Source organism: Abramis brama (genome assembly GCF_963993115.1).
Source record: "Abramis brama genome assembly, chromosome: 5".
In the NCBI taxonomy this organism is placed as follows: domain Eukaryota; kingdom Metazoa; phylum Chordata; class Actinopteri; order Cypriniformes; family Leuciscidae; genus Abramis; species Abramis brama.
This window is the reverse complement of record NC_139967.1, coordinates 23,411,840-23,438,230: the sequence shown is the minus strand read 5'-3', so window position 1 is coordinate 23,438,230 and position 26,391 is coordinate 23,411,840. Positions and strand designations below refer to the sequence as shown.

Genomic DNA, 26,391 nt, shown 5'->3' with positions numbered 1-26,391 from the left:
TCAAGGCTTGCACCTTGGAATCTATTTCAGGGTTTGCGTTCTCGAGCCACCAGGCACTGTTTTGTGCGGATGAGCAGGCCAGAGCGCGTTAAGTGTTTTCTGTTAGAATGGTGTCGTGTTAGCGGCCCCTAAGTTAATAACTAATGATCTTTGCAACAAAAGTGAATTAATCAATCAAAACTAACTTTAGCTGGACAATAACTTTATTCTAGAGCTGCTGTAAAGCCAAAACAATCTCTGTTACTGTAATTTTCTAATATCACTGTAAAGCTGCTTTGAAACAATCTATATTGTTAAAAGTGCTATAAATGAAGGTGACCTGACCTGACCTTTTTTTTTTTGCTGACAGAAGAAACAAGGTCACAGGTGTGGAACGACAAGAAGGTAAGTAAATTATGACAGATTTTAATTGCAATTTAGGAAATATGAATGTGTTTGTTTTTGCTCAAGAACATTAAGATATTTAATAAAGAATGAACATTATACAGCCAACATTCAGGTATGGTAGGCCTATGCTATTTCCATAAAATATATGGAAATAAACATCAAAGTAACTGATATTCTATAATTCCATGAATCACTGTAAAGCTGCTTTGAAACAATCTATATTGTTAAAAGTGCTATAAATGAAGGTGACCTGACCTGACCTTTTTTTTTTTGCTGACAGAAGAAACAAGGTCACAGGTGTGGAACGACAAGAAGGTAAGTAAATTATGACAGATTTTAATTGCAATTTAGGAAATATGAATGTGTTTGTTTTTGCTCAAGAACATTAAGATATTTAATAAAGAATGAACATTATACAGCCAACATTCAGGTATGGTAGGCCTATGCTATTTCCATAAAATATATGGAAATAAACATCAAAGTAACTGATATTCTATAATTCCATGAAACGAACTGGGTCTCCAGGAGTTTTTCTTTTGCTTTGTTCAATTTTAATTCAGTTAAATAAGCAAATTCTCCTCTTCTTATCAAATTAAACTGAACAGAGAACAATACCGTGTGCTCTACTCTCCGGTGCGGAGCTGCATCTTTAGGCCTGCAGGGGGAGTCAGATAACCTGGATCAGCTCCGAACACAACAAACAGAAGCACTCACAGCTGCTGCTACTAACCGCGCATGCAGCAGCTCATTCATTGCCAAAGATGTTTGAGGGATTTATATCTACATATTAAATGAACTAAGCTTACATATAATATTCTTGGACGTATTTTATTTTTTATTTTTTTTACGCGTATGCTTTTACGCGTTCCCTCTGGCTGGCTGCTAACAGCTAATCGACCGGGGACAGGGAGCTCCTCCTTCGGTCAGATTTTTACTCGAGCCCGAGGATCCAGAGGCCTTCGAGCCGGATAACAGCAACAGAGGAGAAGGTACATGCTCGCAAAGATTAATATGCTGAAGCCATAACAGTGTCTAAAAAGCATGATAAAAGTAAAATAATACCGAGGTGGAACATAGAGGGAGGCGTGTGAAAAATTAAACGTGTCAACATCTCCATTCTCTTGTATTGTCAAGTATACTCCATTAATTCTGGTATAAACTGTTTAGCGGTGTATTTGTGTAAATATAAATATAAACTTTTAAATCCTAAAAGTTGCAAGTTCGAGTCCCACAAAAGGGAGATAATAAAAGTAACTGGTAAATGATTGCTGGCTTAACTTATCTGACTTTGCTAGTAATAATATCCATGAAGTTGCTTCATGGATGCATTAGATTTGGTGGGCTGATGAATACTAGGATATTTTGTTTTTGTATGTGTAGAATGTCAGACTCAGACAGCGATGAGGACCAGGACCGGCCCTTCCACTTGACAGGGTTTCTGTTTGGCAACATCAATGAGAATGGACAGCTGGAAGATGACAGTGTGCTGGATACAGTAAGAAACTAAATCCCTGCTCTCGAGTGTCTCTTGATGTCGGCATGAGTTGGAAATTCACCATCCCATTTTTTCCACCTTTCTATTTTCCGAATGCTTGTTATTGATCTTATTTTATACATGCATATATTTCACATGTTTTAGTTTTTTTGTGTAATTTATAATAAAAAAATTACAATTCAGTCTTCCGGTGAAATGCCAGACTTCTCTCTGGTGATGTATGCCAGATTTCTTCAATCATTTAGTCCCCACTCCTTTCATACAAGCTCACATTCAGATCTGCCTCCATCTAATCAACAACGAATGAATAGAACCAAGTTCCCTAATTTTTTTCTCTTCAATAATCCATATCACTCAGATGCACGTCACAATATGGAAGAAAAGATCTGTCGCTACTTCCATTACATAGCAACTTTAAAGGGGACCTATTATGCCCCTTTTCACAAGATGTAAAATAAGTCTCTGATGTCCCCAGAGTGTGTATGTGAAGTTTTAGCTCAAAATACCCAACAGAATTTTATTTACAGCACGTTTAAATCATAATTTTTTGGGTCTGTGAAAAACGCACTGTTTTAGTGCTTCTCCTTTAATGCTAATGAGCTGCTGGTTCACGGCACATGGGGCGGAGCCTAAGCAGCCGCGATCAGAGCCAGAACAGGGAAGATGATAATAAAACAGACAGTCACAGTAATGGTGTTCATTTCGACCATAAAAATGCCTACAGAGTCAGAAAATATATGCTGTATGGAGTTGGAACAGGTATAGTTTAGTTTAATTATGATTATAACCTATTTGGCATTGCTTGTATAACGTTACACTAATGCAAGCCTGCTGTAGGACTCCGTCTGACGATCTGAATTGTCTGAATGATGACACAAAATATACTGATGAGTTTAATAAAGTTTACTGTATGTCACACAAAAGATGAAGCATCAGTTTTTCTTCAGAAAATCACTGTTAGAGCTGAGTAAACAGTATAAGAAGTGCATAAGTAACTTACATGCTTCGACGCTTCTCGTGAGTGCATTGCTGCAGCAATGGCTGATGTGTACAACTCGCAGTGAACTCGATCAGGGCGGGTCTAAGTTATAACGGCAGTGGCAGTCAACACTCGTGGGCGGGGACTGTGGCTTTAGTGATGTCACTAAAGCCACATTCTGAAAACGGGTCCTTTGGAGAGATTGCTTATGATTTATGGGGATTAAAAAAAAAGGAGTGAGTGGATTTTTATCACTGTAGGGTGGTTGTGTACACACACTGCCAACACACATTTATGTCCAAACACCATACAAAAGTGAATTTTGCATAATAGGTCCCCTTTAAGGTCTTTTTGTTGTTGCAAGTCATTGTCAGTGTGAATGACGTTAGTCGAGTGAGGCTAAAAAGGAATGATGACCTTCATATTGTATATATGCCTGTCAATTGTCTCTTTCTCTTTATCAGGAGTCAAAGAAGCACCTGGCTGGTCTGGGCTCTCTGGGTTTGGGTTCGCTCATTACAGAGATCACAGCCAGCGAGGAGGAAACCGCTGAGCAAGAGCAAGACCAGAGCAACACTGATGCAGAGGGTCTGTTTCTGTCTAATTATTAGAAAAAATGGCACTCCAAGCAGTCGGATATGTGCAGTTGTACATTTAGAGGAGAAATGTGATAAAATAACCTAACTTTGTGCAATATTTGTGTTTGTTGATCTAGGATGGGTAAGGAGCACAGACGATGCAGTTGATTACTCGGATATCAGTGAAGTTGCAGAAGATGAAACCCGCAAATACAGACAAGCCATGGGCAACCTGCAGCCATCACGGAAAATGGGTACACAGAGGCACAACTGGTGCAGAAAACACTGACGTATATGCATAAATATATTACTGACGTGTGTATTTTGGTGTGCAGATGAAGAGGATGATGAGGATGATTACGATGCTGATTCTGAGGATGTTGATGCCAAACTCATGCCTCCTCCCCCTCCCCCTAGTCTGTCAATCCCTACCAAGAAAGAAGACACACCCACTCAGAACAGCAGTGGTAAATGAGACAGCGTGATTGATAAGATGAATCAGTAAATTTTGTGTGGATGTTCTTATTTTTGTATCACCTCTTTTTGGTTCTTGCCTTTTTCACTCTTTATTCTTTGTAGTGACTGATGAGGCTGATGGTATCATCCTACCTTCCATTATCGCTCCATCATCTGTGGGTGATAAAGTTGATTTCAGCAGTTCATCAGACAGTGAGAGTGAGAGCGATCGACCCTCTCAGGGTTCAGGGACAGGAGGACAGGCAGGATGTCTTACCCTCCCTCTTGCAGGCATTATGCAGAAAGATGCTGCTAAAGCCCTGCCTGGAGTCACAGAGCTCTTCCCTGAGTTCAGACCTGGAAAGGTGACTGTAGCACACAATGACCTGGTTTTATAGACAGGGCTTAGATTAAGCCAAGATTAGGCCTTAGTTCAATTGGGACATTTAAGTAGCTTTTATAAACATACCTTAGAAAATAACATTACTGATGTGCATCCTGAAACAAAACAATGGTTTTGTTTAAGCAAACAGAACAAAATAAAACAACAAGTTTATTTAATTTAAAACAGCTCAAACATACATTTTAGTCTGGGACTAGGCTTAAGCCTTGTCTGTGAAACTGGGGAATATGTCTTAGAAATAATCCAAAAATTAGATTACACACTTCATCAGATTGCTAACTCATTTGCACTCCAATAGTAGTTTGCAGTTTCATAGTGTGTTAATTTTTGATCTACCAGGTGTTGCGTTTCTTGCGGTTGTTTGGTCCTGGTAAGAACATGCCATCTGTATGGCGAAGTGCCCGCAGGAAACGGAAACGAAAGCAGAGAGAGCCACAGTCAGACACTGCTACAGGTGACAACGAATCGCAACCACCTGAGCCAGGAGCTAAGAAAAAATCAGGATGGGACTATGAGTATGCACCACCTCCTCCACCGGAGCAGTGTTTGTCTGATGATGAGGTAACCAGACAGACAACATTTCATGTCCACTTTGACCGCTTCAGAAAAAGGACCCATATTATGATGGGATCAAGAAGAAAAAACTCTTTGTCTTTGTGTCTGTCTCTTTGTAGATCACCATGATGGCTCCGGTGGAGTCCAAGTTCCTGCAAGTGTCTGGTGAAGGTGATAAGGTGTCTGAGGTGAGGCCAAAGGTGGCAGAGTGGCGTTATGGTCCAGCACAGCTTTGGTATGACATGCTTGGCGTCCCGGAGGATGGCAGCGGCTTTCATTATGGATTTAAACTCAAAGATGACCAACAGCAAGACAGTACTGATGCAGCGGAAAAAACTGCTAATCCACCAGCTTCTGAACCAGTCAGTGAGCAGGAACCACCCCAAGAAGCACAAGCTGAGGTCAGTGTTTTTTAACCAAAATAAAAATGAGAAATGTTGCTTTTGCAGATAATTCAAAAATAAATTAAACTAATAATAAATGAAAGCTAAATAGAAATAAAAAATAAATAAATAGGAAAAAACACACAAAATTACTAAATTTTAAACTAAAATAACTAATTCAAAATATTAATAAATACTATAATAGTATATAAAGAAGTAAATCTAAAAATAACACTGGTTGCGGCCATTTGTAACTTGAATGTGCATGGCTTCCAGTGTCATACACTTAAAAAAACTGATAAGCAGTCCATTATGCTTGATGTTGCAAACTGGTATTTGTAATCCTATTATTTTAAGTTTTTTATCATAAATACAGTGGTTTGTAACAAATAGTTTTACCGTTTACTGCACTTTGTTAAAGTTATTTAAATAAAGTGGCTAATGAAGTCTTGCACATTTATAGAAAATACCTCACTTCCGTGTTGCAAAAGAGGGGAATAGAAACATTGGGTAAATCAGGGGTTGTTTTTCATTCACAATAAAATGACACGTGCAGTAGGAGCAGTCATTAGTAATAGTTACAGACAGCTCAATTACTTGTATCTGTACTTTCATCTGTGTGTGTTAGCAGGGGGATGAGATGTCTCCGATGCAGGATGAGTTGTTTTTAATGGTGACCCAGCTGCAGTGGGAGGAAGACATCATCTGGAATGGAGATGATGTGAAACACAAGGGCACTAAAACTCAGCGTGCCAGTCTGGCCGGGTGGCTTCCTACTAGCATGACCCGTAACGCCAATGCTTATAATGCTCAGCAGGGTGAGAGAACACAGCTATAATGCAACAAATAAACAGAGGTGGTCACACATGCACATTCACAAAACTTGACAGTGCATCACATCAAAAACATATTTTTATGTCCTGATGGAGTATTGGTATGTGGAATTAATGTTTTCCAGGTCTAAGTCGCAGTAATTCGCAGTTGGTGCCCCCGACCCCTCCTCCTTTGGTCAAAACTCCATCCATAACAGGTTCCAAAAGAGACAAACATAATCATGATCATCAAGGTACTGTCCTGAGTTTAATGAAGCATATCTACTCTTTTGGGCTTAGAATAGAAAAAACTGAATTTTTATTTTCTTACAGTTGCTCATGAGGATGACATCCCTTGGTTCTCCATATTCCCGATTGATAATGAGGACCTTGTGTATGGACGTTGGGAAGACAACATAATCTGGGATGACCAGAGCATGGACTGCCTCCCTTCTCCTCCCATTCTCACCCTCAACCCCAATGATGAAAACATCATACTCGGTATTGTTAAACATTTTAAACCTTGAGAAAGTTCACTTATAGTCAGTCATTGATAGTTGTTATTTTAATCAAATGTACTTAACAATTACTTTGTGCTAGTGATCTGTCTTTACAAAAGTGTTTCTGAACCTTTTTAACTTCAAGGTCTCCTATTGTTTACAACAATATTCAAAGGCCCCATGACTTTTCCTGTTTTTCATGATGTAGTGAAATAGAATTAAGGATACAAATATTTAATAATATCTCGGAATTTCTACCTGATAAAATATTTTAGAGCTTTGCATAACTAGAATAATCTATATCCATTATAAAAATAATCATGTGTTAATTTACATGACTTCTCAAGGTCTAGAAATAACAAATATGCACATCCAGGTTTTCCAAGACCTTAGGAACCCTGAACGTTCAAAGAAAAAAAAAATGTTAACAAGGTGAATTAAAACAAGAAATATCTTAATTTTTAGTTGTTTTAGTTTATCGTAATGCTTGTTTTGTCTAATTTTAAATAATTTGAAGTCATCTTGGGCCCCCTTATTGGGCCCTGGTCCCCTGGTTGAGAACCATTTCTTTACAAATTTCTTTACAAGTGTACATGGAACCTTGACCTTGATCTATATTTATTACAGAGATCCCAGATGAAAAAGAGGAGAGAGCCTCTCATTCTCCTTCCAAAGAAAACAAAAAAGAGACAGCACTGAAAAAAAGTCGCATTCTGCTGGGAAAGACGGGCGTCATCAAAGATGAACCTCAACAGGTGAGATAAAGAAAAACAAAATGTGGAGTGAGGAAAAGAAGGCTGGGATGTGAAAAGTAGATGATGTGTGTAATGTGTGACACTTTGTTTTACTCTGATCTAGAATATGTCCCAACCGGAGATTAAAGATCCCTGGAATCTGTCGAACGATGAGTTCTACTACCCTAAACAGCAGGGGCTCAGGGGCAGCTTTGGAGGAAACATCATCCAGGTGAGGGATTATTGCCTTGCCTTGCCTTGCCTAATACAGCTCGTCGCGAAATATTCATCTCTATCATGCCCGAGCGATGCTGTGATACCGATAGCCTGCTAAGCTTTTGTATGCTTTTAATGAAGCTCCGGTGTAACGTGATGAGAAGTGAATAAGGTAGCTGTAAATGTCACCGAACTCAGTGCCAGGAAGTTTTTCTACACATTAAATGCCTGTAAAAAGAACTTGTGGTGCTTCATATGGATCTATGATTCCTAATTCATTTATCTTCCTCTTGTATATTTCTTTTTGTGATGACATGACGTGAAGAGTTAGCTGACGGTGCGCTATATAATAGATAGTGGCAGTGTTCGTCTAAACCAGTGACCGCGATGCTGAAGTGTGTGAGAACAAATGAATAACATCAGTGCTAACCACGAACATTTATTTATTTGGATTAAATATTTAAATATTAAATTTATCATTCTGTGTCATTTTTCAGTGTCAATCTTTTCACTGTTTACATGTTTATGCCCAAAATGCTATACTATTCAAAGTAGTTGACTGTAATTCTCCTCTACCCTGTGTGTACATTATAAGCCTAGCTTATTTAACATCGTTACAGGCACCTCGTGAGCATTCATTCATTCAACTATTTTAAAAGACTGGAATAAACACCAGCACACACAAGCAATCTTTTTTTATAGTCAATTTAATTAAAAAATGTAAACCCAACAGGTATGAAATGTCAGAAAGAGAGAAAAAAAACTGTTAATGGGAAGACGAGCTGCAGCTTAGTGGATAAATATATTTAGCCTATTTTTATTCAGATTGCACAGTTGGAAAGAAAATATATTTATAGGAACATTTCAGCAGGCTCAAGATAATTAATACAGTGACCATTATTCATTATTTTAATCAATTCGCTGCCATAAAACATGTGATAATCCGCATTCTCATGGATGTAGGTGCGCTGAAGTATTCCGTCAAAATGGCTGACACGCGGCTAGGGGTCACGTGACTGGGAGATCCCTATAGGGACCCAGAGTCAAATCTGAATAATCTGGTCTCTGTGAGCCAGCAGCCCTTTGTATTTTCTGAGCATGTGCACAGGCTTACTGTAAAATGACCATCTAAAAATAGTGTAATATTTATTTAGTGCCATTGTCCAAAACACTGGAACAGAATAATACAATGTTTGAATTTAATCATTCGCTTGACTTCCTGGTTTTGCTTTGCCAGTTCTCTTTATTTAGTTCTTCTGTGAACGTTTCTTTCCTCAGCACTCCATTCCTGCTGTTGAGTTGAGGCAGCCATTCTTCCCAACTCACATGGGACCCATGAAACTACGGCAGTTTCATCGACCCTCCCTGAAGAAGTACTCATTTGGAGCACTGTCCCAGCCCGGCCCGCACCCAACCCAGTCTCTCCTCAAACACATCAAGAAGAAGGCTAAGGTAGACTGACACAGCCTGAGAATTCATTTGTGTGTTTGTGAATGTGATAGTGAGTGTGTTTGTGTGTAATGTACATTGACATGGTAAAGTTTATACTTCAGTCCTTCATTTGTCCTTTCATATTTTAAAATCTCTCTCAGATGCGAGAGCAGGAGCGTCAAGCATCGGGCGGAGGGGACATGTTCTTTATGCGCACAGCTCAAGATCTTACGGGCAAAGATGGAGACCTGATTTTGGCTGAATATAGTGAGGAGTATCCTCCTCTTCTCATGCAAGTTGGCATGGCGACCAAGATCAAGAACTACTACAAGAGAGTAAGTCACAACTTCACACAGGCCACAATACTTAAGACATAATGTGATCTTAATGTAGTTCTGGGACTCTAGTGGGACAAGTCTGAGATCTGAGTCTCAATAATGTGAGGTCTTGTTGTGGATCTGGTTCTCCAAGTCTGGTCACTGCTGATAATGGCATTGTCAATGTTTATATCTGTAGAAACCAGGTAAAGACCCAGGAGCACCTGACTGTAAATACGGAGAGACAGTTTACTGTCACACTTCTCCATTCCTGGGATCATTGCATCCTGGACAACTACTGCAGGTAACATCATGGACACCACTTACACAATCCTGTCACCCTCTGCCACCTTCTTCAAGTTCATGTTTTTTATTTATTTATTTTTATCACATTGTACATTGTGATTAAATTGTCATTCTTCTGAATTATGTTGCTCTTTTGTTTGTGTGTGTGTCACAGGCCTTTGAAAATAACTTGTTCAGAGCTCCCATCTATCTACATAAGATGCCTGAGACTGATTTCCTGATTATTCGGACAAGGCAGGGCTACTTCATCCGAGAGCTTGTGGACATATTTGTTGTGGGTCAGGAGTGCCCTCTCTATGAGGTGCCAGGGCCTAACTCTAAACGAGCTAACACACACATTCGAGATTTCCTACAGGTAGCACCAGTACCCATCTCTCCCTTCCCTTTTTATTCTGGTTGCATGTTAACAAGTGATGAGTAGTGATGTATGGATGAGTAAAGTTTTGAATATCTAATGGCTGATTACATAGGACAGTACTAATATGAGCGGACTACTTGGTGTATTTAACATCTTCAGTTTCATGGATTGTATTTAAATAGTTTCTCTCTCTGTAGGTGTTCATCTATCGTCTGTTCTGGAAGAGTAAAGATCGCCCTCGCCGTATACGTATGGAGGATATAAAGAAAGCTTTTCCCTCTCACTCTGAAAGCAGCATCCGCAAACGCCTCAAACTCTGTGCTGACTTCAAACGCACAGGTGCACTTACTCTCATGCACATGTTCATTTTAAATTCAATTCTAAAATCAACCTTTAGCACAAGTTTACCTTCTGTCATTTTCATTAAGAAATGTTTGAAATGCACAGGAAGTAGAAAACAGTAGGAACTCAGAGAAAGAAAAATTTTTTTCAGTCACTGTGTGTGTGTTTTGTCAGACAGGAGAATTGACAGATGCAGCAAGTATTTTTCCTGGTACTGGGAAGGTAGGACAGGAACAGAAAGCTAAGGAAATACACCAGATCACATATTCTGCCTCGTTTTACACATACTGCGCCCATGTTAATTGGTTACAGCATTCTACAAAAAAGACGTCTGCAAGATTCACAGGGATCTTGCAGATAACAGGGATCCATACAAAATTTCTCTGCCAGGGCTCGACAATAAGGACTGCCCGATGGCCCGGGGCCAGTGTAAGCGTAGCTTGGGACGCATCCCAAGCGCACGTCCTTCTCAGACAGCTTGTGAATGCTGAATTGAGCTCTTTCAAGTCTTCTTGCAAACATATTCACACAAAATTACATAAAAAAATGCCAGTCTCAGCAAGTATCTTAGTAAAAATAGTCTGTTACATCTTAAGTGAACATAAACAGTTGATTATTAAAACGCATGTGTAACACTATATTGGATCCGTGCAGCTCTTAAGGTGATGATACACAGGGCAACTTTTTGAGAAATGTTGCAGGGCAATCTTGCCGAGCGATTGTTGAATGGGCAATAAATATATATCTGGATAATTTAGATCGGTCGTGGGCCCTGTGTCTCATCTGGTTGCCCACTGACGGCAACAATGCCCAGCAACATTGCTCAAAAAGTTGCCCTGTGTATCATCACCTTTAAAGTGACAGCAGCCTGATAATCTTGCTGCTGTCTTTGTTTTAATGTTGATCAAACAACGAAAGAAAAAAATCACTCACTGCTCTTGACTAAATAACTTTTGTAACTTTAAATAAGGACTAATCTATATTTAATTTATACAGTGAAGTATGCAGTGCTATTTTTCATTTTCTCTGCCTGAAAAGCAGTCTTTATTTTATTTGTATGTTTGTTCTATTGTATTTGTGCTATTGCTCGTAATTTGATTATTTGTTCTTATTTTATTACTGACAGTTAACTTGGCTTTAACAATATTTGAAATTACATGAGTTAGGCTAGGAGTTTTTGCTGTCACAACTTTTTTTTATTAAGGTTATGGGTCAAAAACAATGAAGACAATAACTAATCCTTTTTTTGTGGTGGGATGAAAATTTTGGCAGGGCGAGCAAAAATTTTAACCAAAAAAAAATCTTAGCGTTGAGCCCTGTATGCTGTAAATCTGTATAAATCTATGATTTTAGCAGATTATAGCTGTAATTTGGGTTACATTTTGTAAAATGTAAATGTGGCATAAATCAGATCTCAAGACGAGCAAGTTTGTATTCATTTCAATTGTATTCATTCATTAACCCAGATGTCAATGTATTTTCTTTTAAAGTTGCTGGTCTGTTATGCAGCAGAAATGCTGTCAGAATGAAAGCACCATGCGAGTCATCAGTTCTTGCGTAGCAGATACAGTTTGTGTTTTGTACTGAAGCTCTTTCATACGTACTATATCAGGTATGGATTCTAACTGGTGGGTGCTGAAACCTGATTTCCGGCTTCCAACTGAAGAGGAGATCAGAGCAATGGTTTCCCCAGAGCAGTGTTGTTCGTACTACAGCATGCTGGTGGCAGAGCAGAGACTAAAGGTTAACACATGAATGCTTCCTATCCTGATGTGCACAATTTTCTTAGAGAGCCACACCAGCTAATGTACACTTCTGTCTACCAGGATGCTGGTTATGGTGAAAAGTCATTTTTTGCACCTGAGGAAGAGAATGAGGAGGAATTCCAGATGAAGATTGATGATGAGGTCAGAGGTTTAATGAGTACATTTGAATATTGTTTTTATGCTGGATGGTGTTTGTATTTTTCATGGTTTGATTATATTAATGTGGTGATATGGTTAGGTACGTACTGCGCCATGGAACACAACTCGGGCGTTCATCGCAGCCATGAAGGGGAAGTGTCTCCTGGAGGTCACAGGGGTCGCTGACCCCACTGGCTGTGGAGAAGGTTTTTCATATGTTAAAGTCCCTAACAAACCAACACAGCAGAAGGTACATGCTTTCCGACCATTTAGCACAGCTCCTGGCAATTAAGAATGTTTCATATGCATGAGAATGTCCACACACCCTCATTATCAAACACTCTTTCCTGTTTTTGCTCAGGATGATCGAGAGCCCCAGCCAGTGAAGAAGACTGTGACAGGGACTGATGCGGATCTGAGACGCTTGTCGCTCAAAAATGCCAAACAGTTGCTCCGCAAGTTTGGAGTTCCTGAAGAAGAGGTGACACTGAACTAATCAACTAATCAAAGATACACTCTCTGAATAACCCCAGATTAAGCTAATCACTAAATAGTTATCAGAGAATGCTGTGTGTATTTTTTCTCTCAATGTTATTTAATCTCCCTAATGATAATGTTTATTGGTGGTCATTTTGTAGTCTCTTGCCTTTAAATTCCCTAATATGTGTATGTATGTATTTATGTATGTATGTATGTGTGTATTTAGATAAAGAAACTTTCCCGTTGGGAGGTGATCGATGTTGTGAGGACCATGTCTACTGAACAGGCTCGTTCAGGGGAGGGGCCAATGAGTAAATTTGCTCGTGGGTCTCGATTCTCTGTAGCTGAACATCAGGAACGTTACAAAGAGGAATGCCAGAGGATCTTTGACCTGCAGAACAAGTGAGAACCTGAAAGTAGCAGGGCTCTTCTGCATTTCATTCTGCAATATCTCACACTAAAAATGTTTTCCAGTACAGGGATGCAAACATGTCACCTTTTGGCAAAATTCGCCGTTTTGAATTAATCAAAATTAGGTCATAAATTGTGTAGATCCGCTGAGTTTTTAAAATGTTTGGCATATTTGTGTGTGTGGCACAAAGGGAAGAGTTTCGCTTTTGTAGACAATCACAGGCATCTGTTGAAAGCAATGGCCAATCAGAGGTGTTTACTGTAGGTAAGTCAGAATCCACTCTGAATGAGTTTTTGTTTAACGCAACTGCGTTCTACAAACTCGCAAATCCACTCATTATAGCACCAAAGCTTAGACACAATGTAAATAAGAGATTCGTTGTGCAGTGTGTAGTTAGATTCATTGATTATAACAAGTTTTCACTCGAGTGAGTGAACTCAGTCAGTCGTGCTATAGAAGGAGCGCTCTTTGCTCGCTTTCAGTATATAATCCATTAAAAATTTGAAGAAATGTTTTGTTTGTCATGGTTCCAAGAGGACCAACGTCCATGTATACTGCAAAGTTTCCTGAAATTGCTATGATTGACATTAATTAACTGAAGATGGGACAAAACATCTGACAGGCTGATGTCAAATTAAGCACTTAAAGGTTAAAGGGAGTGTGTTACAATCAAAATAGTTTTTTGGGGAGGGTGGGTTGCATCTTTGTCAACTTTTTAACCCTTATGAGTTTGCATCTCTGGCCGTAGCACTGTTAATGCTCACCCTAACAAGGTTGTGACAGAATAGAAATATGTGTTTTTGTTTTTTAGAGTACTGGAGTCCACAGAGGTGTTATCGACGGACACAGACAGCAGCTCAGCAGAGGACAGTGATTTTGAGGAGATGGGAAAGAACATAGAAAACATGTTGCAGAATAAGAAGACCAGCTCTCAGCTGAGCAGAGAGAGAGAAGAACAGGAGAGAAAAGAACTGCAGCGGATGCTGATGGGAGAGGACAATGAGAGAGAGAGGGGCCGCAAGGAACGACGCAAAGGCTGTACGTGTGTATGAAATTGAGATTGTCTATGCTAGGGCTGGGTATTGACAAACATTTCACAATTTGATTTGATTCACAAGCTTACTGCTCGATTCAATTCCAATTTCGATTCAATATTGATTTATTGGGGTATGTATCAGGTACAGTACATAAGGGGAAAAAAATCTGGAACAACAGTTGGTACATTACTATAATATTAAAGGTTAAATTAACTGATTTGTATGGGATACTTACATTTAAATTACACATAAGGACGTTATTATAATAATATCATTATAATAATAGCTTTTTAATAACATGATTATGTTTCTACTCGTTTTTTGCAATATAAATATTTAAATGGTGGCTGTCATAAAAACATGACAGATTTATTCAGACATGCAATACATACTGAAGAACAGATTACGTTAAAAAAAAAGAAATTTCTGATATAGTGCATATATTTGTCAAAATACTCCTCTCTAGTGTTAATTTTTCTCACTAGCTATCAAGTTTATGGACTTTTCTGAGGTAAATATAACATGCATGTCATTTTGTTAACAGGCTGTTTTATTTATGTCTTTGTGAGTTTGAAATACTGGTTGAGCAATTACATGAGACATGATACGGATTTCATTAAGTACTGGAAAGTGCTGGACAATAAGTCTTTCAATATACCTTCTGATGTTCATTCATGTTTATTTCATGCTGTAACTAGTAGTAAAGTGGAAGAGATTATCAGTTCACGATGCTCTGCGCTGCCCCTTCGCTTGCACTGAGGCGCTACAGCGATATGTCACAGCACATTAAAGAGCACCAAAACGTAATTTCATAAATTGCTAGAATTTAAAAGCTAAGACTTTTTTTTTTTTTAAATCAAAAGTTACAAAGCACAAAGCTTATTGTTTTTTTTTCTTTTCTTTTTGGATGGGAGGCATGCTACAAAGTTGTTCATTCATCAACTGAAAACACCATATAAGTTTATTTCTTGGCATTTAAGAATCGATATAATTTCATCAAAACGAGTATTGATTTAAAATCAATATTTTTAACCCAGCCCTCGTCTATATCCAGATCTTTGTCTTTCTCTGTATCTAATAACAGTATCTGTTTGTGCATTTTAGCGAGCGCCCTCTCCACCAGCTCTCACAAAGATGATGACGCTTCCTCCGTCACTAGCCTGAACTCTTCAGCAACAGGGAGAAGGCTGAAAATTTATCGCACATTCCGTGACGAGGATGGCAAAGAGTATGTGCGCTGTGAGACTGTACGCAAACCAGCTGTTATCGACGCCTATTTGCGTATACGCACCACAAAGGATGATGACTTCATGTAAGTATCTGTTTGTGTACTTTGTAGGGTTGTCGTGATACCAAAAGTTCAGTAGTCAGTACTAGTACACAGCAAAAAGGAATATAGTATTGAACACACTTCTATTTAAAACGTTGAAAATAATTAACAAATGTAAAATTTTATTATTATGATTAATAAAAATGCCTGTGTGTGGTGTTCATGTGTCTGCAGTCGCAAGTTTGCATTATTCGATGAACAGCACAGGGAGGAGATGAGAAAGGAACGGCGACGAATTCAGGAGCAGCTGCGGCGCCTTAAACGAAACCAGGAGAAAGACAAATTTAAAGGTCCACCTGAGAAAAAGGCCAAAAAGGCCAAAGAACGACCAGACCTGAAGGTACAAAATTAGAAATATACTCCTACTCGCCACTGATGTGCGCTTATCAATCCTTCTGAAAGTGTTTTGCTGTGAATGAAATGAGCACATGATATTTGTTTGCACAGACTGAAGTTTTTGGTAATGTTTTTGGTTTGTCTACAGCTGAAATGTGGTGCTTGTGGGGCAATTGGACACATGAGAACCAATAAGTTTTGCCCGTTGTACTACCAAACCAATGCCCCACCTTCTAATCCAGTGGCCATGACAGAGGAGCAGGAAGAGGAGCTTGAGAAGACTGTCATCCACAATGACAATGAAGAACTTATTAAAGTAGAAGGAACCAAGATTGTTCTTGGAAAGCAGCTCATTGAGAGGTAATGTGAACTTTTTAAATCAATGACAAACCTTTTCAAGAGGTTAAAATTGATCAAGTTTAAGAGAAAGTGTAAATCATTTAATGGCTTGCCATTTAAATTCCATATTAAGTTTCTATTAACCACCTTTTACCTTCACTTTTAAAATGGGCCTGTGGTCAGAGTAGTTATTGTTAATTAACTAAAACCATTGAAAATTATTTTTGTTAATTGAAATAAAGCTGAAATTTACTTAGCGGAAATTAGAAACTAAACATTAACTAAAACATGAATGAATTTTGAAATGTTCACGTGACATGCATTTTAAAATGTTCTGTCTAGTCTAGTAATTAATATGCTGTATGTATAATCACACTAAAAATATTTACCAAATACTGTTCAAAATAGTTTTAGATGATGTATTTCTGGCAAGTCAACTTCCCAAACGTATTGTCAGCTACTTGCATCATTTGTATGCTCAGCTGTGTTAGTGTTTGTATTGTTATGATACTTGATTAATATGTTTATAGTGCTGATGAAGTGCGGAGGAAATCTCTGGTTCTGAAGTTCCCTAAGCAGCAGCTTCCTCCTAAAAAGAAGAGACGCGTGGGGACAACAGTACACTGTGACTACCTCAATGTAAGAGTATGTTTTAAGTTTAAGTTTCTTTGTGCAGTAGTTGTTTACAGATTCTTGTAGACCCTGAATGAGTAATCAGCACATGGCAGCATCTCTGTGCCATCATCATTCGTTATACTATCTCTCTGTCTTTCTCTCAGCGTCCTCATAAGTCCATCCATCGCAGAAGGACAGACCCCATGGTCACACTCTCTTCAGTCCTGGAGAGCATCATTAATGACATAAGGGACCTTCCTAATGTAAGACGCGTTCACCTATGTTATATAATAGACATAAACACATTCTCTGACACACAGATTGAATATGTTGTTTGTCTCTCAGACGTACCCCTTTCACACTCCTGTGAATGGCAAAGTAGTTAAGGATTATTACAAGATCATCACACGACCGATGGACCTGCAGACGTTACGTGAAAATGTTCGCAAGCGCATGTACCCTTCACGAGAAGAGTTCAGAGAGAGTGTCGAACTCATCTACAAAAATAGCGCTACGTACAATGGTACTTTCACACGTGCATACAGGAACTTAAGGTATTTACTCAGACTAGACGTACACATAATCTATTTTTATGTATAATATATATATTTTTCAGGTGCAAAGCATCCTTTAACCCTTGTTGGTCAAGTGATGCTGAGTCTGTGTGATGAGAAACTGAAAGAGGTAGATAAAAATATTTCACTAGGACTCAAAAACACTTGCAGAGAGATTGAGTAATTATTATTGTGGCTCTCTATGCAGAAAGAGGAGCGTTTGGTTCGTTTGGAAAAAGCCATTAATCCTCTTCTGGACGATGATGATCAGGTTGCTTTCTCCTTCATCCTCGACAACATTGTCACACAGAAGATGATGGCTGTTCCTGATGTGAGCGACCACTTACTGTTCTACTCTAATATGTTTTATATTTATACTTGTATTTAAGGACTTAACATGTATTTTAATAATTCTTATTTAATATCTGTCCAGTGTTAGTAACTGCAAGTCAAGTTCCTCTTAAGGGCAATATTAACCTATTTGGATTTCTTTTTCTTTTTTTTTCTTTATTGGATTTTCCTACATTGAATTACAAGTGCACAGATAATAAACCCACAAGTTAAAATTAAGCAATTTTATTACCCCAATAACCAAAACCAATAAACAAAACTGAAGCATTAAAATAAAATTAAAGCTTAAATGTCTATAGTGTCAGCCAGTGCATTATGGGACTCCATACCTTATCAAAGAGTTAATGAGTTAGAATCAACATTTTTTTAGCTTAGAGTAAACCCCTCTTTAATCCACATATCAAAGTTAGGGCTATTTTGATTTTTACATTAAATTATGAAAGTATTTTGACATTAAAAAAAACTTGCTCAGCAGCTTTAACACTGAAACAGTCGTATTTGATGGTTCGATATAGCATGTTCAGTTAGCAAAAATTAAGTGAATTGCTCTTTCTTAATTAGTTAATGTCTCTTTTTCTCTCTGTAGTCCTGGCCCTTCCATCATCCTGTTAACAAGAAATTTGTTCCTGATTATTTTAAAGTCATCATCAACCCCATGGATCTGGAAAGTCTCCGTAAGGTCAGGAAGATATGTGTGTGTGGACACAAGAAACTTCAGTAGGAATGTGGTTTATTTCAGAATCTCTGAACTGCGTGTGTGTCTGTGTGTAGAACATCTCCAAACACAAGTATCAGAACCGGGAGGTGTTTCTTTCTGATGTTGGTCTCATTCACACCAACAGTGTTAAGTACAATGGTGAGAACCAAATTAATATTTTTAGTCATGAAAATGCTGTTTCATCTTGAATAAAATCATGATTTCACATATGTATGCATTCTTTTATTTAAATTTTTTGCTTCTCAGGTCCTGATAGTCCTTATACCAAAACAGCTCTGGAAATTGTGAATGTCTGCAAGCAGACTTTAGCAGAGGTACTTCTGTGTGAGAATGAAGGAGTTCTTTGCTGTTTCGTATGCTCTGTTTGACTTTGTGTTTGAGATGTTTAATGTGTATCTGTTAGTATGACGAACACCTGACTCAACTGGAGAAGGACATCTCTACTGCTAAAGAAGCTGCTCTGGACGCTGCAGACCTTGAGTGCTTAGACCCATTGACTCCTGGACCGTACACACCGCAGGTACATGCACACATCACACTGAGGGCATGATCTCGAGTGTCTCAAGTGCTCTGTGTGCAAGTGTATTTGATAGCAGGTGAAATGAAGCATGTCATCATAAGAGACTCTGCCAGAAACAGAACAGAAGGCTTGTATTCTCTCTCTCTCTCTCTCTCTCTCTCTCTCTCTCTCTCTCTCTCTCTCTCTCTCTCTCTCTCTCTCTCTCTCTCTCTCTCTCTCTCTCTCTCTCTCTCTCTCTCATTCATAGTCCGAACATTCTGTACTGCACAGCTGTTTGATTCACATTTCCTCACTGTTCTTGTCTTTTCCTCCTCCCTTACAACTTGTTTGTCTTTCGGTGTCTGGGGCTTTTTCTTTTTATATTTTTTTCTTTTTTATATTTAAATTTTTCTATCTTTCTTTCTTTCTACCTTTCTTTCTTTCTACCTTTCTTTCAGCCTGATGTGTGTGAGAACAGTGTGTCTGTGAGTTTGCAGGGAGATTCTAGTCTGTTAGCCGAGGCTACGCTAATCCCTCCCACCCCTGAGAAAAGAGGGGGGCAGGTATTCCTCTCTCCCTCTCTGCATCCATCCATTCCTCTGTCCATCCATCTCTTCATCCATTTTATTGGCTAGCTTGCTTTACCCTTTGGATATGTCCTTCCACCCCCTCATCCATCCATTTTGTGGTCACCCTTTACTGTGATGGTTTCTGTTTGCTGCTTGATTTGCTTTCTTATCTATCTTCAACTAAGTATGTTTAGGATGGATTTTAGAACTGGTCGTTAGTGAGCTAAAACCCAATTATTATTATTTATTTCTTTTATTATTTCTTTTATATAAATGAGACTCTTACCAGCCAAAAACAATGAATGTAGCTGAAATCCTGCTTACAGTGGTAAATCTGTTGCATTTTCTCTAGAGTATCAGCCATTAACTGCTTTAGTTTTAAAACCGCTCTAAGGTTTTAATGTACCAAAAATGTAAAAAAAAAACTTGATTCCATCGATCTATCTCTCCATCTGTCCATCTGTCCATCCTCTGCTGCATGCATTTTCTGATTGGTCCTCTCCTTCTGTGTGCCTCTACACTGTCCTTAAGTACATTGTTGTGTGTACGTTCCTTAGGGTCGTCACGGCAGAGGCAGAATGGGCGAGGAGGAGTCTGATGTGGACATAGAAGGATTTGAGGAAGATGATGATGGCAAACCTAAAACACCTGCTCCGGTAATAAACCTGCGCACAAAACCCTTCAAACCAGGGGTCTTCCACAGGGGATTCACAGTCCCTTTTTTACCCCTTACTGTTTGATTTAATTAAATAATTATTGTGAACAAAATAAAAATATGCATTAAAATATTATAGGTATAGGTAACAGTTTTCAATAAGGTCTTGTTTGTTAACATTAGTTAATGCATGAACTTAACTGTGAGCAATATATTTTTACAGCATTCATTAGCATTTATTATTTGTTAATGTTAGTTAATAAAAAAAAGTTGAGATTAACATTTAATTAAGATTAATAAGTGCTGTAGATGTATTGCACATTTTTAGTTCATGTTAACTAATGTAATTAACTAATGTTAACAAATTAAACCTAATTGTAAAGTGTTGCTTAACTTAACTTAAATCAAAGAAAATGCAATGGTTTAACTGAATTTTTCAGTGTCAGAGACTTGAATGTTGTTTGTACTTTCAGGCTGAAGAGGGAGATCTGGATGATGAGGACGAGGAGGATGATGAAGATGATCTCCTCATGCGGCCACAGAGGCGTATGCATGGAGATGAAGAGGAATACGAGGATGATGAAGGCTCCAGGCGGCCAGCACAGGCCAGTGTACTTTACCAGGATCTGTTGATGTCAGACGCAGAAGACGATGCCAGTGAGGAGGAAGGCGATAATCCATTCTCCTGTAAGTGAATACGTGTGTGTGTGTGTGTGTGTGTGTGTGTTTATGCGTGTGTGGTGTGTCTGTTTGTGTGTGTCTGTGTGTGAATTTTGCTGTGTATGTAACATTGATTCTCTCTGCTCTAAATTTGAAGCTATCCAACTGTCAGAGAGTGGCAGTGACAGTGATGCTGAACTGGGGCATCAGGAGAGCACCCGGATTGGAATAGAGCAGGACGAGAGTATGATGTCTTATGAGGGGGAGGGGCATGATGGGGTAACGCACATGGAGGACAGCAACGTCAGGTCAGAATACATGAACACAAACATATTCTTGTTTGAGTAAAGCTTATGTTTTTCCATGTATAATCATGATTTTGTATCATATATATGCTGCTGTTCTTCAATAGCTGCAGGATGCTAGAATCCTTATTGTTTGGTAGCACAGTAACCAAGTTATTACTAATAATGTTTGTCTTCAGTGGGTGTTGTGATTGATTTATTATGAATCATTTTTGAATCTTATATTGTCTCGTAGGAAGTTTGAAATTATGCTTCCTAATTCCTAGTCCTATCATTCTTACACACATTCACCAAAGGCTAATTTATGTTTGTCACAGGGTTTCCGCGGGGCATTAAAAGTCATTAAATGGATTTTGCGAAAATTAAGGCCTTAAATAGCATTTAAAAGCATTACATTTTAATCCTACAGGTGTTAAAAAATTAGATATAGTTTTGAAGAAAATGTTATACTATCAATTTATTTGAATATAGCCTTCATAATTAATATTTTTTATTTGCTGTCGCAAAATATGTACGTTAGTGTGAAAAACACGCAGAACCGGTTTGGTAATTGCTTCCGGCCGGAGCAAAATTGCCTTGATGCGGAGGTGACGCAGACATTTTGTACAGTGGTGGACAGGAATATAACTAGACCAGAAAAATGGGAAAGTGCAAATTCCATTAGAAGTCGATATTTAACACAATTAACGCAGCATCTGTTAATTTTTGTTATCCTTTGGCAAGCTTTACATTATGATCCCGCTCTTATTCATGCAAATACTTTGAACCTGAACTTGGCTTGAACAAACAGTAACACACACAATTATGCCAAAATGTCCGTTTTGTTGAGTATCCTCATAACATAAGAGCAGTCTTGAGTTAAATAACGTCTTAAATGAACGTGAAGAGTTGTGAGAGAATGAGACGCGTGTGAGATCCGCGTCTCTGTCAGTAGCGGCTGGTTTTAAATGGTCTGTCAGTAAAGTTAATCAAAGAACAAAGGGAACAGAGACAATCACTAACTGCTCTTGACTAAAGAACTTTTGTAGCTTTAATAAGGATTAGTCTATATTTAATCTATAAGTTATGCCGTGCAGACTGTTTGATAACTTTATTCAATTTCTGTATATTGTTCTGTATATGTTAGACATGAAGGACACAGGTAAATGTGACATTTATTATGGGTTTATGTGAGGATTGTTTGAAGTTCACTTAAATTTAAAGTTGTTATATTTTTTGAAGCCTAATAATTGTTTAAAAAAATTATAGCTTTCAATTACACTGTAATGTTGTATAAGTTATTCAGTCAGGAGCAGTGAGTGATTTTCTGTTTTTCTTTTGTTGTTTGATTCATATTATCAGCATTTATAGCAGCAGATACTGTATATTACGCTGCTTTCACTTGAATACACTGATCTAATATACACAGGCGATTTCTTTACTTGCTGTTTATGTGAACTTTGTGTATTTGACATAACCTTGTGTTTATTTGACAGTTTAAGTGCAATAAGACGTGAAAGAGAATACTCACGTGACGCACCGTCTGACATCCAGCTTTCTGTACGTGTGCTTCGGATGTATGCGCTCAGAAAACCATATATCAGAAGTTTACTGATATGGCTTTAAAACGAATGCAGATAATAAACTTTAATGATCTCGTGACCGCGATAGAGATGATAATCAAAACCAAACAGATGTTTTGTTCATTTTTGGCAGAGTATCGGAGGCACGAGCTGTACAGGCTCCGCCCTCTTCTGGAAAGCGGGGTGGGGAGCAGCAGCTCATTTGCATTTAAAGATACATGCATGAAAACAGCATGTTTTTTCTTCCTCTGAAAAAGGGCATTTACAACATGGTATAGTAAATTACAGTATTTTGAGCTGAAACTTCAGACACATTCTGGGGACACCTGAGACATATTACATCTTGTAAAAAGGCGCATAATAGGTCCCCTTTAAAAACTCATTCAAATGATAAGCTTTTGTGACGCAATAGAGATGATAGTACAAAATCTCTACCAGTTGACAAATTTCTACCGGTTTATCATGTCTACCAGTATATAATCAATCACCCACCCCTATTTCAACAAAAGTTCTCTTTTGCTAATTCTTCATTACACTGTGCCTCGTATAAAACAATCTGCAGTCTAAAGCTCCGAACAAACCTATAATCATTCCACGTGATTCGAGACTATTAAAATAAACCATCCATTTTTTCCTGGCGTTAGGATCATTCTGAAGTCTGCACAGATACACAAATTAGCTGTTTAAACTGGACACGTCAAAGCGAACATTCTTTTGCTTTTCCATTTGTCCTGTTGTCAAGACTCAAGCATGTGCAGAATGTCAAAAATTGAACAGGCATCTGTATACCGCATCCAGTGTAGACCACGTTAGTGAAATTTGATTTCTCATGTCATCACCCCTTTAAGGAGCTGTTTTTACTGTATTTTTTATTAATTAAATGCAGTCTTGGTGAGAATAAGAGACTTTTAAAGACATTAAATCTTACAGAATCTTACTCATTTTCCCAGTTTTAGTCTACCCTTATCTACCTTTTCAACCTATTAATATCACAAAGTTAATCAATATGAAACAGAAGATAGCATCAGTATATATACAGTATAACTTCTATAAAAACACACTGAAAGGCAGCAGCAACCTGTGTTTGTCATTAACACACTTTGCATTGTTCGAGAGCTGTCTGCGTGGCAGTTACTGGAGGATCAGCCCACTTAACTTTCAACATCTACAGGATTTTCTTAGGATTTTTTGGACAAATATCAGTATCAGTTTTTGCCCATCCCTGGTTCTAATGGCTGTTTTAGAGATCAGATATTTCTGTTGCTAACAAGGTGATGTGGCACTTTTATTTGAAAGGAATCACCTTCTTTTCCTACAGTCACCATATTGAGTTTTGTGGTCTCTTGTATTTTTTAACAAATGGCCTGTCTTCTCATAAATTTCTGAATACACTCTTTCACTTGCACTTCCTGTGTGTTATAGTTATGGCAGCTACTATGACGGAGACAGTCAGATGCAAAGGCAGGTGTCCAGCCCCAGGACAGGAGAACAGGACGTAGAGGAGGTGTACGGGATAAGTGAAGAGGAAGAAGACGAGGAGGAGGATGAGCGGAGGAGAGGGCCTAGTGTTCTCACACAGGCACAGCTCAGTGATGAGGAGGAGGACAGTGAAGAATTCAGATCTGTTGGAGGAGACAGTGACATGGATTCTGACAACTAACACACAACTAACGTCATATGTGCTGTGTAACTGTCCTGGTGGTGATAATGGTGTTGCACATAACTGTATATTTCGTACTATTCTAATGGTTGTGTTTACATGTTATTTTTATATGGCTTATTGAGCTTGTTTAAGTGACTCAGACAATGTTTGTGATGAAGAATGTGAGAAATAAATTTTTATGTATCTGAAATGTACACATTCTGAGTTTTGTCCATCCTAAACCTCAATTCACTCTGCCAAACTACTCTTTAACTATGATCCATCATTCTAAAATACAAATACAATCTTTTCACGCAAAATGAACACTGCAGCCTATCTATTAATAATAATAATAATAATTTGTTATAGCGCTTTTCTAGGTACTCAAAGTGCTTTTACATGGAAGGGGGAATCTCCTCAACCATCACCAATGTGCAGCATCCACCTGGATAATACGACGGCAGCCATATTGTGCCAGAACGCCCACCACACACCAGCTTATTGGTGGAGAGGAGACAGTGATGAAGCCAATCAGTATATGGAGATGATTAGGAGGCCATGATGGACAGAGACCAAGGGGCAAATGGCCAAGATGCTGGGGTTACACCCCTACTCTTTTTCGAAGGACATCCTGGGATTTTTAATGACCACAGAGAGTCAGGACCTCAGTTTAACGTCTCATCCGAAGGAGGATGGGTATTAAACCCGCATCAGACCTTTTTTCGATACAAAGTACGCCAAAATTAAAATATAAAATATTATTTACTGATCAATAATAGCTATTATAAACTTTCTATTTAATATATATTATTAAATACATTGAATGTTGTATTTTGGATACCTTATATCTGTCAATTGAGTTTAAAAAATCCAAAATTTTCTCTAAATCCTTGATTGTAGTCCTTGAAAACCAAAAAAGTAGTGCTTGAAAAGTCCTGGAATTTCTTTTTACAGTATCTGTACGAACATTATACCAACAGGGACTGTAATGTAATTGCGTTCTAAATACATAGACGTTATTATGGAGCTATAACAGCTTCCACTCTTCTGGGAAGACTTTCAACAAGATTTTGAAGTGTTTCTGGGGGAGTTTTTGCCCAATTCATCCAGTAGAGCATTTGTGAGGTCAGGCACTGTTTTTGGATGAGAAGGCTTGACTCACAATCTCTGTTCCAGTTCAGTCAAGTTCTTCCACACACAGCTCATCCAATCATGTATTTATGGACCTTGCTTTGATCACTAGGCCAGGGTCCAGTCATGCTGGAATAGAAAAGGGCCTTCCCCAAACTGTTCCCACAAAGTTGGAAGCATAGGATTTTCAAAAATGTCTTGGTATGCTAAGGTATTAAGATTTCCCTTCACATGTGGGGCCTAGCCCAACCCTTGAAAAACAACCCCATATATCATTATCCCTCCTCCACCAAACTTTACAGTTGGCACAATGCGGTCAGGCAGGTAACATTGCTTGCTGACATGCTTGATATAGTTGTTCATGAGTCCCTTGTATGTCCTGAGCAGTTAAACTGAGCATTGCTCTTCAGAAAAATCTTCCAGGTTCCTCACATTCTTTGGTTTTCTTGCCTCTTCTGCATATTTGAACCCTTTTCAACAGTGACTGTATGATTTTGAGGACAATTGAGGGACTCATAGACAACTGTTAGTTCAAGGTGAAAACATTCACTGATGCTCAAGATGGCAACACAGTGCATTAAGAGCTGTGGGCTGTAAATGTTTATTTTGTTTCCATTTAGCACTGCCCTTTTGAAGCTACATGAGATAGTTACATTTCCCCGAAGACAAAATAAATGCAATTTACCCTGATTATACTCTATAAAAAGTAGTTAATGCATATGGTTCAAGGGGTTCAATCAATTGAATGGTCAAGTCATGTCACCTTTATTTATGTAGCTCTTTATACCTCACAAGTTGTTTCAAAGAAGCTTTACACAGAATACAGAAAAATGATTAACTGATGCGAACAGAGTTCATTCATTGTTTAGCTGAAGTCAGTTCAGTGTTGATTCAGTTCCTTCATAAAGATCATCAATTATTAAATTACTTAATTTAATCTATAAAGCAGTTCTGCAGAAAACAGGGATTTCATCGTCCAGCCAAGTTGAGTTCTCATCCAATAGTGTCAGTGCAGTCAAATCAACAATATGTGTCCCCAA

The 26,391-nt window shown here is 38.4% G+C and overlaps 1 protein-coding gene across 1 annotated transcript; it reads left to right on the top strand.

The window, feature by feature from the left end:
* The first annotated feature begins 1,078 nt into the window (after positions 1-1,078).
* Positions 1,079-24,428, top strand: taf1 (TAF1 RNA polymerase II, TATA box binding protein (TBP)-associated factor). The gene is given in 42 exon segments (XM_084115038.1): positions 1,079-1,376; positions 1,768-1,882; positions 3,326-3,449; positions 3,577-3,693; positions 3,775-3,906; positions 4,019-4,260; positions 4,638-4,859; positions 4,973-5,146; positions 5,148-5,219; positions 5,868-6,054; positions 6,195-6,302; positions 6,382-6,549; positions 7,176-7,303; positions 7,407-7,514; positions 8,777-8,950; positions 9,091-9,264; positions 9,446-9,550; positions 9,707-9,907; positions 10,108-10,249; positions 11,865-11,995; positions 12,079-12,159; positions 12,257-12,406; positions 12,518-12,637; positions 12,863-13,038; positions 13,860-14,086; positions 15,190-15,397; positions 15,590-15,755; positions 15,900-16,111; positions 16,621-16,729; positions 16,870-16,968; positions 17,051-17,228; positions 17,322-17,389; positions 17,468-17,590; positions 18,197-18,289; positions 18,382-18,466; positions 18,575-18,642; positions 18,732-18,848; positions 19,286-19,390; positions 19,954-20,052; positions 20,525-20,738; positions 20,869-21,019; positions 24,001-24,428. Coding segments are annotated over 41 exon segments (5,910 nt in total). The 5' UTR covers positions 1,079-1,376; position 1,768; the 3' UTR covers positions 24,239-24,428.
* The last annotated feature ends 1,963 nt before the right edge of the window (positions 24,429-26,391 follow it).